Raw genomic sequence first — 16,561 nt, 5'->3', positions numbered from 1 at the left:
CCTACAATCTCATGGCTTGATAGCAACACATCTCAAACTATAATACGTAATCCACTGTGTTCCATCTTCCCTGGTCGTGCCTAAACGCAGCATTCGAACCATTTGCTTCATCGCACTTTCTTTTTTTTCTTCAGTATCCAAAAGAAGATCCAGCATTTGGCCTCCGATCAGTCGCAAAAATCCCTCTAGTCCCCCGTTCATCTCACTAGTCAGCTTCAGCGCCTTAGGCTTCAGTTCAATGGCTGATACTTTGAAGCCAATCTTCTCTAGTGTCTTCTTCATCCAGTCGTCTGACGGATAATACCACGGGCATCCGGCCTCGGCCTCTTCGACGGGGACCCCGTGATTGTCAAGGGCGAACATGATGGCCGTTTGCATTTCTGGCGCGTTTCCGTGGCCCGGGTTCTCGAAGAAGAAGGTGCCTCCCGGCTTAAGGGATTTATAGATGGCCTCTAGGGTGGAGACACGTGTGGAGGGAGCACCCAAGATCCAATGGAAGGCAGCATTAGAAGCACTGAAGTGTGTCAGAAAGCATATCCAATGCACTTGAGTTCACCCTTATCACTTATACTTACACCTTATCCCACTTTCCATTGATAATGTCCTCTTCCTGCTCAAGATGCCGACAGTCAACGACACGGAAATCGGCGACTGCTCCTTTGAGGTCCAAGTTCCTAGCCGAGTCGATCATCGAGGGAGAGGAATCAACCCCCAACACATATCCTACCGCGGGGGCAAAACTGGCGGTGAATATTCCATCTCCACATCCTATGTCCAGAACCCGGTCCGTGGGTTTAAACTCTATACTTTGAACAAGTGTATCTGCAAAATGGGGAACGAACGAGGCGGCTGTTGCGTAGGTCTGGGTTATCGGTTTAGCTGTTATATCACGACAAACTTCAAAGATTTCCATATCATATACCTTAGAAGACCAGTAGTCCTTCTGGGTAGTTGCTGCTTCCCCCATTTTTACTCTAGAATAGATTGAGGTGTTTTTGATCACCTTTTGATGGAGATCTATGTTGCGGTGCTGTTGGTAGGTGGTGCTTCCATGCTCCAGGTTCCGGGATAATGGACGAAATATAAATCAGTTAGAAGTCCACATACATGCTCATCGTCCAGGTTGCCCCTCAAGTCTCCTTCGCTCTGCTGCACAGGTTTTCTTGGTGATCCCATCTACCCCAGCCAATTGGCTCAACAAAGCACAGGGTCTCCGCTGGTTGTCGAAGTATAATTCTCGACTAATTTCAGAGATTTGTTACGTGGCAGTCCATAATGAATCACTCAAAGTTCCACTCAGCTCAGCCAGGTAATCACCACTGTTCAGCTTCCGACTTCCGACTGCCGCCTTATTTCAAGTATGCAAAATCGCAGGCTAGGTGTTCCAGGACTAACGTGACGTGACATCATTGACCCAATTCTTCAGCTGCAGTAGGTCTAATCGACCTGGCGATCATACTATGTGCATCCTGCCAAGGTAAAGAACTGGCATATCGGAGTGGATAAGCATATTCAGCCAGCCAGGGGCGTGCAAATAGGAATTGTTTCCTATCGGCTTTGCACGATCAGGTTACATATTAGCCGCTCTAAGTGGGTGCTTATGCAGAGTGATGGGGTGATTAAACAAACAGGATCAATTAGGATGAACCCGTTTACCCGTAATCTTATCTATAAAGGTTATCTTGAATCATGTGTAGTGTGCCCACATAGGTAAACACGGAAATGATCAACACACAGGACTCAACTCCCCCACCGGGACATCCTACTACCCCCATCGGTGCGCAGTAGTTCGACTGTACCTGGCCAAACCTGGATGAAGAGTACGGCTGAAGAAGGTGGAGCCAAATGAATAAACATGATTGGGGTTTTGCTGATTGTTTGTTATAAAACAGCACAGCACAATGGCACATACATTGTAGTTGGTACTGGGCCTCTGTTAAGAAATAAATTGATCTGTTCTACGTCGAAGTCGCGTTCTAAATTCAAAACCTCACTGATAAACTCAGATCTCACCAAAATGGCCGACTACAAATCAGTTCCCTTCGACCCCTCCCTTTCCCAGCTCTCCTCTCTCGTCTCTTCAATAAATGAAGCAATATCCCAATATGAATCGGCAGCAGACAAAACAGTTACTTTACAAACAATTGCTCTGGCCTCCCAAAAACTCATTAAAAGTGTGATGGAACCCCGACAGTATCTCATATCCTTCCATTTCCAGCCTCACAAGATTCTATGCGTACGACTCGCCATTGAGATGAATCTCTTCGATCACATGCCTCTCTCAGGGCCATTCACACCGGAGAATCTAGTCACGAAGACAGGGACAGATTTAGAATTCACAGGGCGAATCCTGCGTGCACTTGGTGTGTTGGATATTCTAGAAGAGGTGGACGAGAATACATACCAGCAAACTATGCTGTCCAGGGAATGGACCAATAAGTGCATGCAGTCGTATACCAAGCACCAATGGGACAATGTACTTCTCAGCATGTCTTCTTACATGGATTTCTTCAATGCCATGGGGTTTGTGAGTCCCTCTGATCCAACGAATACGCCTTATGCCTTTGCGCGGGGTGTAAAGGATATGGACTTTTTCACTCTGCTGCAGAAAGATCAAAAAGCTTCGAAAACATTTAACGAAGCCATGACGAGCTTAAAGGGCCACGGAAAAATAGGTAGCTCCTATGATTTTGGGAGTCTTCAAGTGACGAGCAACGATGATGTCGTCTTGGTGGACGTCGGTGGGGGAAGGGGTCAAAGCATTGAGTCAATATACGCTCACTATCCAGACATCAAAGGCAAATTCGTTCTACAAGATCTGCCCAGTGTTATCGAGGCTGGAGAGAGGGTATGTCCGCCAGATGTCGAGGTGCAACCATATAACTTTTTTACACAAGTGCAACCCGTCAAAGGTAAGATTTATTTCACGATTTGCATGTCAATATACATGTTTGCCTGACCTAAATCCCTCTAGGCGCCGTGGCATACCTTTACAAATGCATCCTTCACGACTGGCCAGATGCAGAGTGCACCACAATTCTCCAGAACTTGGCACCAGCAATGAGAGGGTACAATTCAAAGCTTCTTATCTGCGATGTTGTCATATCAGACACCAGGCCAGATGCGCAGAAAGTACTGTATGATATTAATATGATTTTCCTCGCTGGAAAGGAACGCAGCGTAAAACAATGGGAGCGGCTTTTGCGAGGAGGGGGGTTTCGGATTGAAAGGATCGTTGGATTGGAGAACCCGGGGACAAGTATAATTGAAGCGGTGTTGATTGAGTGAGGTAAGTGTAGATACCGTGACGGTCTTTCAAAAAGATGGATTAAGCTCCTATCTAATGGCACCTAGAAACGAGAACTTCAAGCATGGAGAAAGGAAGAGAAGAAAAACAGACAGAATGCAGCTAATAGGCATCTTATGACAGTGACGACAGGGAGAGACTGACGACCAATGTCGCCTTAGGGTTTTCTATTTTTTTTATCCCTTATGCACAGTAATAATAAATAGAAGTAGCTCGCCGGACTACAAGGCGCTTTTTCTTAGCGTAGAGAAGCAACGGAAGCGAGCAGAGAAAAAAAAAAAAAAGAGACAGACAGAGGAACGCTAAAGATAGGAAGCCGAGCTAAGACGGCAGCCAGGGGAACGGGAAGGGCAAATAAAGTAACGGGAGGGATAATAGAGGGAGCGTAACCGACTGACGGTAGGGAAGGAAAAGTTCAATTCGTCAGACGTGAGGTACGCATATGGCCTAATAACTTCCCTCCTGAGGCACAAGCTGACTGGTTATAGTCGCATAAAATTGCTCCATTGAGCCTCATATTTTATTCCAAAAAAGACCAAGTTTTTGCAAGGCCTAATTTTTAAATAATGAGGTGATGTAGTCTTAACAAGAGACAAAATCATTACTACTAGCCCCGGTGTGTGTAATCACACCAGCCAACTGGTCATTCTCGTTAAAAACGACTCGGTCAGCCCCGGGAGAACCGCCAGTGTAGATTTGACCAGAGCTCAAAATAGGCCACTCGTAGTAAGTTCCAGACACCGGAAAGTCGAAGCCTTCGTAGTTGTTGTAAACGTGCGGGTAGTCGTTGCTTCCGACAGTCTCACCGCTGGAGTACTTTTCATAGCCGGCAGACTGGGCGCTGGACACGGCGCTGGAGCTGTAGCAGACACTACCACATGTGTATGCACACGCACGAGTACTCAAAGGCTGAGGGATCGAGAGGGTGCCCTGAACAAAAAGGAGCGAGGCAAAGGCAATGGCCTAGGAGGACACAGTTTAGTTATCTGCACTAGAACGTTGGTCCAGTGGTTGAAGAGTGGGGTTCCTACTTGGATGGGCATCATCTTTATCAGCAAAACTTCCTGAGGAGTTCAAGGCATGTAACAAAGTATGAATATATTCTGGTTCCTACTGTACTGCTTTCCAAACTCCAGCAATAGGGGCCCAGGCCGGTTTATATGCGCTGAAGGTTACATACTCCAGCCGTATGCACCGGGAAACCAGTCGACACGAGAAGGCACAAGCAAACCTATCAGGGGAAACAAATCAACAGAGACAAATTCCATGTTACATTGGAGGTACCCGTGAGGAGGTTCGATAAGGGGATTGGCAGGGTTTAGCATGCATGTCTGCAGGTCCAGCGGGGAGGGTTATCATGCCGCAGACACAGCAGGGTCTGTCTTAGAGGTAATGCAGACTCACGAGCCAATAATTTCCTGAGTATTCATCCACATGCTTATCTCGCCGCGAGCGTGGGGACATATTTGTAGTTAGAGCCCTTCTGGTTGTCTGGCATATATAAAACCCCAAATTATCGGATTTTCATGCCGAATCCGCCTTTGAGATTAATCGCATCCAGTGCCATAATGACTGGCTCTCATCCCCTCAATCTCTCCCCAGAACGGCCTTTATCTCCTATCGGCGCACTCCGTCGGAATCCGCATCACGGCCCGGCCCTTGACCAAAAACTTTTCCAGTTTCTCAGCCACCTCGTTAGCCTGCTCAAGGCTAAACTCCTCATAGTGTGTAGACACACTCCCTTCCGCCGCCATCCGAAGTAGCGCCTGCATTTCATTCTCTGTCCCGACCGCACTGCCAACAATATGGTACCCGGAGTTGACACAATCTAGCGGGGAGATAGGGATATGATAATCTGGACGTGGAAGCCCTACACAGACTAGTGTGCCGACCGGTCGAAGGAGCGTCACTCCTTGCTCATAGGCACTCTCTAAACCGACAACTACAATGACGGCGTGGGCGCCTATACCGTCGGTTAAATCTCGGACGCGCTGCTGCACCTTCAACAGATGTTAGCCAGAAGTTTATTGTAAGCGATGGGGCGACTCGTACATCGTCCTTGAAATCAATAAACGCTGCAGCGCCAGAGTTGATGCATATATCCCGCTTCGACTCGCTAGGAAAGTGAGCAGGGTGGACAGTTAGTTTGGAAAAAGACGTTAGTCCTCTTACCTGTCCACAGCGATAATATTGTATCCCTTCTCCTTTCCAATTTGGATTCCCCTGAGAAATTAGCTCATGCGACCTATGTGTCTATGTCGATGTGGAAGTGACCTACAGATGTCCTAAACCGCCACCAGCTCCCATGATGACGACCCAATCACCTTTGCTGCAGACACTATGCAACTTATTCACCGCGCCATACATAGTCAGACCAGCTGCCGACTGATTAGCTGCGCCGTAACAAGACGTCCGATCACTCACTTACCACATAACAAGGGCGCAACAGCTTCCGGTTTTAGACCTTCAGGGATGAGGGAGACAAAATCTGCGGGGGAAACGACATATTCTGCTAAGATTAGAAGCAAGGCTCGAAGTGATAGAAATCTACCATACGTTGGAAAGTCCCAGGAACGTTCTAGTTGATGTTAGCAGTGTGAGGTGATCAACCGCAGCTTATACCTACCCGCCCCGAATTACTTTGGTTGGGACAGTTTGTATACTGAACCTGACACGTAGGACATTTTCTGCAACTGCTGTAAAGCCACCTAGCGTCCTGTTAGGAGTGACGCTTTTCGAAAATGGAAAAAACACGGACTTTACACCCACGCGCTTCCCCATCGTATCAGTTGAAATACCCGGGCCGACTGAGGGAGTTAGTGAAGGTTTCAAACAAAGGTATCTCAAGCCGACCTTGGACCACCCGACCAACCCCTTCGTGGCCTGGTACATTCGTCGTCATAGGTAATTCCCCGTTGATATTGTGCAGGTCGGAATGGCTATGTTTTGTTAATTTCATTATTGCAATCGACTTAGATGGCCAATGCATCGAACTAACCAGAAACCTGTCCACTCCATTTGAATTAAGACTTCCCCGGCCTTTGGCTCAGGCACAGGGACATTATGACGAAGCTCCAGCTTCGCTCCAGGGCGGGGGTTATCAATGCAGGCAGCTGTTTGATACTTCGGGATTGGCATTTTGTTGTGCCCTACACACATCGGATGTTGAGCTCAAGTCCTCCTGGCTTTAGGAATTCGCAGCTTATATGATTGTGCGGGGACAATCAGGTGGATTCCCGATACGCTTACCGATCTCGGTGGTTGATCTAGCTGATCGTCGGCTATCTATGCGATCTAGACGAGAGGAGTCCAGGGGTACAGCGTTATGATTGGCATTATCAAGGAATTATCACATAGCTGGATCCCTTGGTTTATGTTGTTGCATACCTAGGGAGTATGTCTGTTCCTTCTCTGTCATTTGCGATCGTTGCTGCTTTAAGCGAGGCAAGCCAGCGCCCCAGACAATCCACCTGACTCCCCCAACGAAATCTTTACCGGTCAGCTAAGGAACCATAGTGGAATATTTAACATAATAACAGTCTACAAGACCAAAAATCAACCCATACCTTGCCAAGAACACCTAGAAACTCGGAAACGACCGAGAAACTATTCCCGCCGTAAGGCAGGGGTCAGTTCGCTAGGTTTTGGAAAAGACTCGGCGACATTACACTGGTCTTCTAAGTAGAGAAGCTAACGAAGCCGATTTGTACGTAAGTAGTTAGTAGACTGCCCCCACGCCTCCACAGTCTACCGATTGTTCACGAGACATTCTAAACCCCATTGAGTCAATACAGAGTCAAGGCCATTGATGCTTCCACGATGTAATAATGAAACCCGGGCTTATTACCTAGGTATTACTTTGCTACAGAAAAATATTGTTCACAGTAAGTGAACAATAACTCGGCGAATGATAGGACTCGGCAGCTGTGCCCAAGACTACTATGCTTTCTATATATTAAAGTGCGTTGGGAATGTTCATGTAACTCTATCCCATACAAATCTCGCTTAGTCGTTCATACAAATAGCCCACATCCTCCCCACTGTGATTGGATATATAAATACGTACCACCTAATTTGTCGTCAATTCCAACCCCTTGTTCTACATCTCATCTATCCTCAAGAATCAGCTTCAACACCCTATCGTTTCTCGTCTTTTGTAATGCCATTTTCTCCATGCGGGCAGCCGGACATGACAAGAGTATTGTACAGCCAGATACTCGGAAACCAATCCAAGATATGAACAGCTGGAGCCCGCTTGATGCAGGAGCGTCGTTATCTACACCCGAAATACGTCAGCCTCAAGGGGAAATAGCGGTCGGCAAACAGATCAAACGTATTAGCACGAGCACAGCTTTGTACGTATCCTCAAATCTACAACTATACTTTAGGAAAGCAACACACTGCTAACTAGAATTATAGTGTTGCCATTTTCAACCAATTTGCAAGCCTAGGTCAAAGAATATGCCAGAGGGAGGGTTACGAACGATGTGCGGGATATGTTGAGTATATCCAGCTGGGGTTTAATGTGATAATCGCATTGTATCTCCTTTTCTATCGGGTTGGGAATTCGCTATTCCTTCGTCCTACAAATACCCACAAAATGAAGGGAGAAGATGCTCCGCCATTGGCTTCACCAACATCCATTCTCGACCCACCAAATGACACTCCTCGTCAACAGCAATCATCCTCTTTCTTTTATGGCTGCTGTCGTGCCATTGATCGCCTTGGACAGCGAACGCTTGACAGGCATTTTCTTAAGTAACTATATACCCTGATATTCAAACGTGGGATACTAGGAAGCTTGTCTTATACTAATCGCGTGCAGATCCCTTATCTTTTTATTGTCTACTTATTTTTTCTCCTATAAGCCGTGCGAACTTGGTTATAGCCCGCATACATGCGAGCGGTTTAATCTGATCACGCAGATCACGATAATGCTATTCTTAACAATTGCTATCTGCGCAAGGGCCTATCTTCGAAATGCAGCTAGGACTGCGCCCACTGTGGAAAGTGATCGGAATTTGACTTCGACATCTACCGCGGCCGTCTGATGTCTCATTACTTGTGGATTTCCAAGATTGCAATAACATGGTTACATTGGTAACATACATTAAAAGAGAACATTACACACTGCTCGAGATTTATCGTTGAATATTTTTACAAGAAGGAACCGGGCCAGAGCACAGGCTGTGATGTAAGGGAAGTTTCGTACCTACGAACGAATTCCGCACTCCATTTCCGGGCATACATCCAGCACCTCATAACCAAAATTCACAATATCTATTTCCATAACGGACTGATTTTTTTTTGGACTCCACCAAATACTAATTAAGAAAGCAAATTCTATATCGCAAGCATGTCGAAATGAGAAATTCTCAGTTTCCCTGTCACAGCTTCTCCGTATACTGTAAGACAAGCTAAAGTGTATATATAGTCCTCTCAAAACTACATTAGCCAACAAAAATACTTCGAAACTTCCTCTTCCACGTTGTCGGCTTCCGATCCTCAGCTTCCTGCACATAGACTCTCCGTCCTGTCCATATATCCATCTCATGCAATTTCACGACCTTCGTCTTGTGCCAAACCTTATACCCCAGCACAAACATCACAAAGACCGGCAGCAAGATGTAATTAATTACGAAATCGTCCACACTAAACGGGTTCAAAAAAGCGGTGTATCCCTGGAAGAAAATCAGGAAGATATTCGCGCCCAACGCAAAATACGTTCCCCAGGGATATAGCGTGGCGCGGTATGGTAATTGCGCAGGATCATCTCCTTGCACCACGAGCGCCTGCCGGAAGCGGATATGCGCGACACAAATAACGGCCCAGACAATGAAGGTCGCCACTATGAAAGTACCAGTGTTAGTAGAAGCATTATCTGGTACTCATTGCCAACTCACCTCCTGATAGAGTGATCAATGCAGAGTAAATCTTTCCAGCGCTGGATGACAGGGTGAGAAAGACGATGCAGGTGAAGATGTTAGAACAAATGAGGGCAACCCAAGGCACACCAGCGGCATTGGTCCGCCCAATAAACTGTGGCGCTTTCCCATTACGCGCCATGAAGAGAAGCGTGCGCGAGGCGACGTATAAGGAGCCATTGCCGGCAGAGATAACGCTGATCACGATCAGAGCGTTAATGAGATGGGCAGCTGGGAGAATGCCAGCATCAGTAAGTGCGATAGTGAGAGGTGAGCTAGCTGCGTCGGAGCTGGACCCGAGGAGGCGTGAGTCATTGTAAGGGAGTAGAATTCCAATGAAGAACATGGTTCCTGAGAAAATCAGCATACGTTGGACTGGAGGGAACATGGAGGCTATACATACCAACATAGAAGATCAGAATGCGCCAGAATACCTGGCGTATTGCTACAGGTACGGCCTTTTGAGGGTTTGCGGACTCACCGGCCGTGATGCCGACCCTGTTTCTTGTCAGTTTACCGTATTGACAGGCCGTCTCGAACTACTCACATTTCCGTGCCCGCGTAGAGTGTTCCGGCAATGACAAATGTCCTCGCAACCCCGTTTATGGAATCGGCGAAAGCTCCAGGATCATGCCAGTACTTGAAGCCAATCTTTTCCGGGCCGACACCTCCAGCACTGATACAGATTGCAAGTATAAAGAATGCGATGAGAGCAAGCACCTTGATTCTACTGAAGTTAGCTTTGATTCATTTCATGAGGGCTAGTCACCTGCATACAATGAAAGCCAAAACTCCATTTCACCGTACGCCAAAACACCCAAGTTGGACAGTGTTAGAAAGAGGAACCAGAAGATTAAGATCCAACCCCATTGGGGCACAGCTTCTGTCCAGTAGCCGATTACTAGGGAAATAGCGTTGTATTCGTTCGCGAGGACCTGAATAATCAGCAGGTCTCTCAGGGGGAAGCTGGCGCATGTGTACGTACCGTCACCCAGAGATACCAATACGCCCACCCGAGACCAAATGCAAGAGAATCGTCAACGAATCGCTGAGCATACTCGGTAAATGACCCGGAGACAGGGATGGCCGTGGCCATTTCACCGAGAGATTGCCTGGGATGGTCAGCACATGGGCTTAGTGTGAAGATGCACTACTTATGCATACATTACGAAGTAGACGATAAACCCGACGAGGGAAAAGCTGATGAGCACCCCTGCCGGCCCGCCCTTATTGAGGGCGTTCCCGGAACCCACCAGTAGACCAGGCCCAATGATCCCTGGAAATGGTATTAGTGAGATTTATTGCATACTATCTGCGTGACGCAGTGGACGGACTCACCTCCAATGGCGATCATCTGTAGGTGACGGGACTGTAGTCGCCTTTTCAACGGCGCTGCCAGCGGATCATTGGCACATCCAGTATCCGAATGTGCATTCTCTTCGTCCATACTGGACTGCGTATGATAGATGACTTGGTCATCTTTCTTGGATGTGCTCGTCATTGGCTACCGTTGAGATCTTGAAGAATCAAAAATCCGACGATTGGATTAGCAGGCACGAAACAAAGGATTGTGATGGATCTTGAAACTCCGAAGAACCTGTCATTTCAGATCCTTTTTTGACGGTGCGACACCCGTGATGGTGCAACAGGGTGGGGGGTTGGCGATACGTGGTAAACAAGGCCGATCATTTGCTGGTGATGTCGTGATAAGGGATCATGGTGGCGGAAAAGCATTGGCGATGATCTTCATCTTTCACGCGGGGAAGATAAGCTCGGTTTGACACGGCTTGACAGATCTTGTCAGCCTTGGAATTTTCCTATATACTAATCTCTGTAGTTTTGTAGAGGGTGATAATATCGCTGTCTGCGATGGCAGCCCTATACCCTAAGTGGACCAGTGTTGGATATCGGCAGGTTATCCGATATTTGTCTACTGACCGGAATTAAGCTTATTTCATGGAATTTGATCTCACTACTCCGTATTTCGGTGGACGTTTCCAAGGTTCGCATTCAGGAACAGAGTTGTACCGTTCTGCCTTGCCTTTGGATAAGTTAACCACTATCCCTGCCCTCACACACTATATAATCCTGCTACTCCCCCCCCTTCAGTCTGAAGTAGATAACAGAAATGACGCTGAAAATTCAAACGGGCCTGCGCGTAATCGGTGTACTGACCATGGACCTGGCCCACAGCTTCCGGTTCCCAACCCATTGTGATCATAATCCAGGTAGAATAATGTTGTGTCGATTGGACGAAGATCCTGGGGATGCTTTGCAGCATCCAAGTCTTTAATCAGGTAGTTCCGCACCGTGAAATTGAATGGCGATGGGGCCGTGGCCGTTAGAATATTCGGATGGCCAGTATCCTGAGAGGTTAAACGCACCCACCTGGTGTCTGTGTGATTGCCATTCTCCTGCGGATATTCATACGGTGTGAACATTTCTGCCACAGAACTAGCGTAGGATCCAAAGCGACAGGCCTCTTTCTTATCACGGTATGACTCTCCCGGCCCGCGACCGAACCACCGACAGTAGTCAAATGAGCTGGGAAGCTCCATGTCCAACCCTAGCCGTGGAATGTAGGTGGGATGGTAACCACTAAAATTGCCCTTGACATTCACGTCAAACCTCCCCGCAGCTATCTCAAAGCGCACTGTAGCATTCACACCCCAGTCTAGCACAGGAGGCGCGATGCGCAGAGTTTTTTCAACGGTAACAGCACTCTCTGTTGATGACCAAGTGATACCCTGGATGCTCGTCCGGAGTGAGTCTATCCGGAACTTCTTCCATTCTTGAGCATCTCCTCCATCGCCAACATCATTTTGTGTTAGCGCCCGATAAAGGCCGATCTCAGGCCCTCGGTCCATAATCTGCTGGCCGTTGGCCGTCCACTGCAGCTCTCCCGTTGTCAGGTTGACAATATACTCGACCTGTCGATTGGGGCCCGTAATGATGAGCTGGTCTGTCTTCTGCTCTAACTGTAATGCAGGATTTTGCAGACTCGGAGTGTTGAATGTATCGCTATTTCCCAATTGAATTTGACACCAGGCAACCTCATGTCCCTTCTCTGCCCACGATGTACCCTCCTTAAGGCAGAAACTGAGTTCGAAGAGCTCCCCCGGCCCAGAATGCCGAGTTGCAGCATCTGGAATTGCAACATGCTTAGCAGTTCCCGGCGGAATAGAGGGCAGGGCTAGAATCATCGGATCGGTCGTGCCAGATTCGCTTCGGAGCAACCACGAGCATACCAGATGATCCAGATTGATGAATTCATAATGATTCCTGACTTCAAGATGGTCCCCAACGCGGATTATGCTGACAGGCTCGATTGCCTTTTTGTATTCCAGGAGACCAGGAGTCGGACTATGATCCGAATTGACTAGGCCGTCCATAACAAAGTCGCCGTCATTTGGTTCATCCCCAAAATCACCTCCGTAAGCATAGAACGACATGCCGTCCTTATATTTCAGAAAGCCATGGTTGCACCATTCCCAGATGAAACCGCCTTGTAATCGGGGGTGTGACCGATACAGTTCAATGTACTCCTTCAACCCTCCCGGCCCGTTGCCCATTGCATGCCCATATTCGCATTGGATCCAAGGTCGGTCAGGGTATTTTTCAGCGCGCTGCACCAGTTCATTGATGCCGAAATACATAACACTGTACATGTCAGTGGTGAGCCCCTCCCGGTCACCCTCGTAATGGATGAGCCGGGACGTGTCTCTTTCCTTTATCCAGTGGTACATAGCGGCCATATTGCGACCATAGAAGGCTTCATTACCCAATGACCAGAATACGATAGATGCGTGATTCTTGTACCTTTCAACGAGCTGCACTGCGCGATCGACATATGCCTCCTGCCAGTCAGGGTTATCCGTGGTCCACTTGTTGGCGATCTTGTACACAAACTCCTGAAGGTCATGTCCGGACAGTGTAGGGTCAGAGATCTTGATGCGCTCCACTGGGTCAAAGCCATGGCACTCCAGATCAGCTTCAGCAATAACGTACAATCCTAGTTCGTCGCACAGATCGTAAAACTCGGGGACATTAGGCTGATGGCAAGTCCGCACAGCATTAATGTTGTGTTTTTTCATGAGAAGGAGATCTGAAAGCAGTGTTTTGTAAGGGACTGCTCGTCCATGAATTGGGTGATGTTCGTGACGGTTAACGCCGTAGAAGATGATGGGCTTTCCATTGACGAGAAAATTTGCGCCCTTTTGTTCGATACGCCGAAATCCGATTCTCTGGCGGATAACCCGGTTTTGGTATGATATGAACAAGGTGTATAGACTTGGAACTTCGGCAGACCATAATTTGGGCTGAGAGACTGTGATGGACAGGACCTCTTCGCAAGGCCCTTGCTTTTCTTCCACAGTCTGCCCGTGACAGTCGACTAGTTTGATGTGGAAGTTGCCTGATTTTCCTTGAATCTTAATAGAAGTCCGTAAAACCCCTGATGTTAGCTCATCATCTAGATCGACCGTTGTCATGTAATCCATAATGCTGTCGGGCAAAAAGGGCAGAAGATATACGTCTCGGAAGATCCCCGACATGCGCCATTGATCCTGGTCCTCGATGTATGAGCCGTCGCAATACTGGTACACTCGGACCGCTATGCTATTAATAGAATCTCGATTGACATAACCAGTGATATCAAATTCAGATGCATTGCGGCTGCCCTGGCTGTATCCCACTTCGTGCCCATTCACCCACAGATGGAAGGCACTGTCGACGCCCTCGAAGCGAACGTGGATGCGAGAGCTCTTATCCCACTCAGACGGAATATTGAATTCCCGCCAGTAAGATCCGGTTTCATTCTGGGAGGGTATGTTGGGGGGATCCACAGGAAATGGGTAATTGACGTTTGTGTATTGCGGCCGGCCATAGCCTTGCAGCTGCCACATTCCGGGGACTTTGATATTTGCCCAACCGGTAGGGTCAAGTTCGTCCCATTGTGGAATATTTAATGGGGATTTATCGTGTCGAAACTTCCAGGTTCCATTCAGTAGTTGGATGAGGCTTTCGTTCCGATTTCCCCTAGCAGCTTGCTCTTCGTCCAAATAGAAATAGAAATGGGATCGGGGTGGTAGTGTGTTTCGATGAAGGACTTGAAGATTACTCCAGTCTGGCGGCTGAGACGAAGGCATATTGTAAGATTGATATGGATGATATGAGATGCAACTTCTCTGGGTGAGACCTGTGTAGAGTAAGACCCGAGTACATCGCAATGGGTGAGGAGGGGTAGGAGAGAGCCGTTGATATTTCAATTAGCCGAGCACATATCTCTGCCACGCACGAAGGCAAGAAGGAATATATCTTGCATGGCCTGGAAGCTGATCCCCGTATCTTATCCTTATTTTGTCACGGATGTAGGGCCGACATGACGCTAGTGCTCAGATATGGAGTGTTAGATCACACTACAAAAGGTGCAAAAGCTGTATGCATGTCAGCACCACGATCTACGTGAACTCTTCAGCCTATAAGCAATTGACTAAAAACATTAAAGAAACTACCTATGATAGCTCTCCGGCATAGGCGCTGGGACTAGTTTATTTCCGACCATTCTTGTCAGTCCTTTTTGGCCGGTCGGGTTCTACGTAGAGAATTCTCAACAACACTCCCCGGAAACCACAATAAATAGTTGCAAAGTACTTGATAGTGTACAACGCGCTTGAGACATTAATGCAAACCAGGTCGATTCCACTGGAACAACCTATGCAATGCGATAAAGCAAACTTCCGAAGCCAAGGGCGTCAAAACCACCAGAGGTTGTACCATAGTAGCCGCCGCCTAGTTCAACACCACCAGTAGTATTGCCATTTACCCAGTCACGATAGGCATCTGTCCAGGAAGAATCTAATCCTTTCAATTGGCCATAATGAGCGGACACGAGCTCGGCTCCTGGTCTGACGGTACCGCGGTCCAGTGTAGAGATGACAGACTGATTTCCTTGGTAGCTCATATATGGTGTATATGGCACATCGTATCCGACATTGTACTTGCCGATGTACTCCGCACTGGAATCATATCAGTTAGCCCGTAAAGCAGGTAGCGGAAAGGTTCTGTGGATGTGATCACCTATTCAGAATAAGATTCTCATATTCCGCAAAAAGATCATCACCCTGATTGAAGGCCTGCTGAGCTACAATACCCCAAAGCGCAAGATCAAGTGTAGCATGTCCTTGGTCACGACCAGCCTCCTGGCCTTGGGTCAAGATCTTCCCTGTCCCCTCCTCAGTAAAATTGGCAATGGCGAAAACAGGCAGCGCCCCGTTTCCATTTCCCGTTCGGACATAGTTCACCGCTTTGTCGTACATGGTCTGATTATCTGTGAAAATGCCGATGGCCATCAGTGAGGCCAGGTTGCAGAGGTCCCAGTTCGCGTAGTAGTGGTAGTAGTCCTGGCCGTTGTGTTTGTCCAAGAACAGATTGTTCATGTAGGCGAACACATTCGTCAGCATGGAAGCCGTATTCGTTTTATCCTCATCATTCCAGCCAGTATAATCTGTCATCAACTCAGCAGCGTTAGCCATCTGGTAGCCATATATACCGGAGGCAAGGAACTTGTCGCTGGATCCCCCAATGCTGTTTAGGGTTGTGGCCCACGAATTCAAAATGTTGATTGCTGCGTCTGCGTAGGCAGTGTCACCGGAAATTCGCCACCGTAGTGCTAATTGGTATGCTGCTGCAGTGTCTCGATATAGGTTGGGATAGTTTTCCGTGTTCACCCCGTCATCGCCCCTATAGACTACCTCTACCGGTCGGGGCTGGTATGAGGACTGCGCATACGAATTGGACGATAACAGCGTCCAGGTGGTGTTCCACGGTTCATCCTGATTGGTAACATGGCCAACAATACGTTCGAAATCATCGGTTGTATGAAGGGCTCCTGGATGGATGAACCCTGAGCAAAGAGATGCAAATAACGCAAGAAAAGTGCCTGGGTGAAACATGATTGTTATTAACTATCGGCCCGTTAACAATGCTGAGGATGTATGCCTCTTCCTCGCGAGCACATAGACCATTTATAGTTGAAGCATCCTCCTTTTTTTTGCCGAACTGTCGTCCGTCTATATCGCATATTAGCGAAATCCGGTGGAGAATTGGGTTCTCTTCTCGGTAAATAATAGAAAGCCAAAGCTTTTAAGGTAAACAGTCGTCAATCACTCCTGCTTCTTTCTAGCTCCGGTGGGGTGATCGTTTCATCTCAGTCGATCATGTCTATGTCAGTATGGCTTTTACCCGTACCACAACCGGAGGAGAGTTCATAGTCCCAGACGGTTTTTTATCAACTAAGATTATCGATTACGATGCATCTTTCCGAAGCCGA

The 16,561-nt window shown here is 47.7% G+C and overlaps 5 protein-coding genes across 5 annotated transcripts; 1 reads left to right on the top strand and 4 right to left on the bottom strand.

Moving 5' to 3' along the window:
- Positions 1-9: 9 nt before the first annotated feature.
- BDV59DRAFT_204311 (class I SAM-dependent methyltransferase) lies at positions 10-967 on the bottom strand (the record flags this gene model as incomplete). Its single annotated transcript, XM_073694443.1, has 3 exons — positions 10-514; positions 576-862; positions 923-967. The coding sequence occupies 3 exons, from the start codon at positions 965-967 to the stop codon at positions 10-12; spliced, it is 837 nt and encodes a 278-aa protein (XP_073545363.1).
- A 1,521-nt stretch (positions 968-2,488) lies between these two features.
- BDV59DRAFT_204310 (O-methyltransferase-domain-containing protein) lies at positions 2,489-3,288 on the top strand (the record flags this gene model as incomplete). The annotated part of the gene is made up of 3 exons (XM_073694442.1): positions 2,489-2,741; positions 2,790-2,912; positions 2,975-3,288. 3 exons carry the CDS (start codon positions 2,489-2,491, stop codon positions 3,286-3,288), a joined length of 690 nt encoding a protein of 229 aa, XP_073545362.1.
- Positions 3,289-3,889: 601 nt separating this feature from the next.
- On the bottom strand, positions 3,890-10,732 carry BDV59DRAFT_209709 (amino acid permease-domain-containing protein; the record flags this gene model as incomplete). The annotated part of the gene is made up of 16 exons (XM_073695443.1): positions 3,890-4,208; positions 4,244-4,293; positions 4,999-5,307; positions 5,360-5,423; positions 5,586-5,685; positions 5,736-5,816; positions 6,161-6,246; positions 7,374-7,376; positions 7,709-7,710; positions 8,833-9,155; positions 9,211-9,582; positions 9,635-9,729; positions 9,779-9,958; positions 10,009-10,166; positions 10,217-10,343; positions 10,566-10,732. The coding sequence occupies 16 exons, from the start codon at positions 10,730-10,732 to the stop codon at positions 3,890-3,892; spliced, it is 2,436 nt and encodes an 811-aa protein (XP_073545361.1).
- A 604-nt stretch (positions 10,733-11,336) lies between these two features.
- On the bottom strand, positions 11,337-14,378 carry BDV59DRAFT_204307 (glycosyl hydrolases family 2, TIM barrel domain-containing protein; the record flags this gene model as incomplete). Its single annotated transcript, XM_073694441.1, has 1 exon — positions 11,337-14,378. One exon carries the CDS (start codon positions 14,376-14,378, stop codon positions 11,337-11,339), a length of 3,042 nt encoding a protein of 1,013 aa, XP_073545360.1.
- Positions 14,379-14,944: 566 nt separating this feature from the next.
- On the bottom strand, positions 14,945-16,184 carry BDV59DRAFT_194924 (chondroitin AC/alginate lyase; the record flags this gene model as incomplete). The annotated part of the gene is made up of 2 exons (XM_073692472.1): positions 14,945-15,248; positions 15,310-16,184. The coding sequence occupies 2 exons, from the start codon at positions 16,182-16,184 to the stop codon at positions 14,945-14,947; spliced, it is 1,179 nt and encodes a 392-aa protein (XP_073545359.1).
- Between the last annotated feature and the right edge of the window lie 377 nt (positions 16,185-16,561).

This window comes from Aspergillus ambiguus, assembly GCF_047715705.1.
Source record: "Aspergillus ambiguus strain CBS 117.58 unplaced genomic scaffold BDV59scaffold_31, whole genome shotgun sequence".
Taxonomy (NCBI): Eukaryota; Fungi; Ascomycota; class Eurotiomycetes; order Eurotiales; family Aspergillaceae; genus Aspergillus; species Aspergillus ambiguus.
The sequence above is the reverse complement of the archived record's forward strand: the minus strand, read 5'-3'. Positions and strand labels throughout refer to the sequence as shown.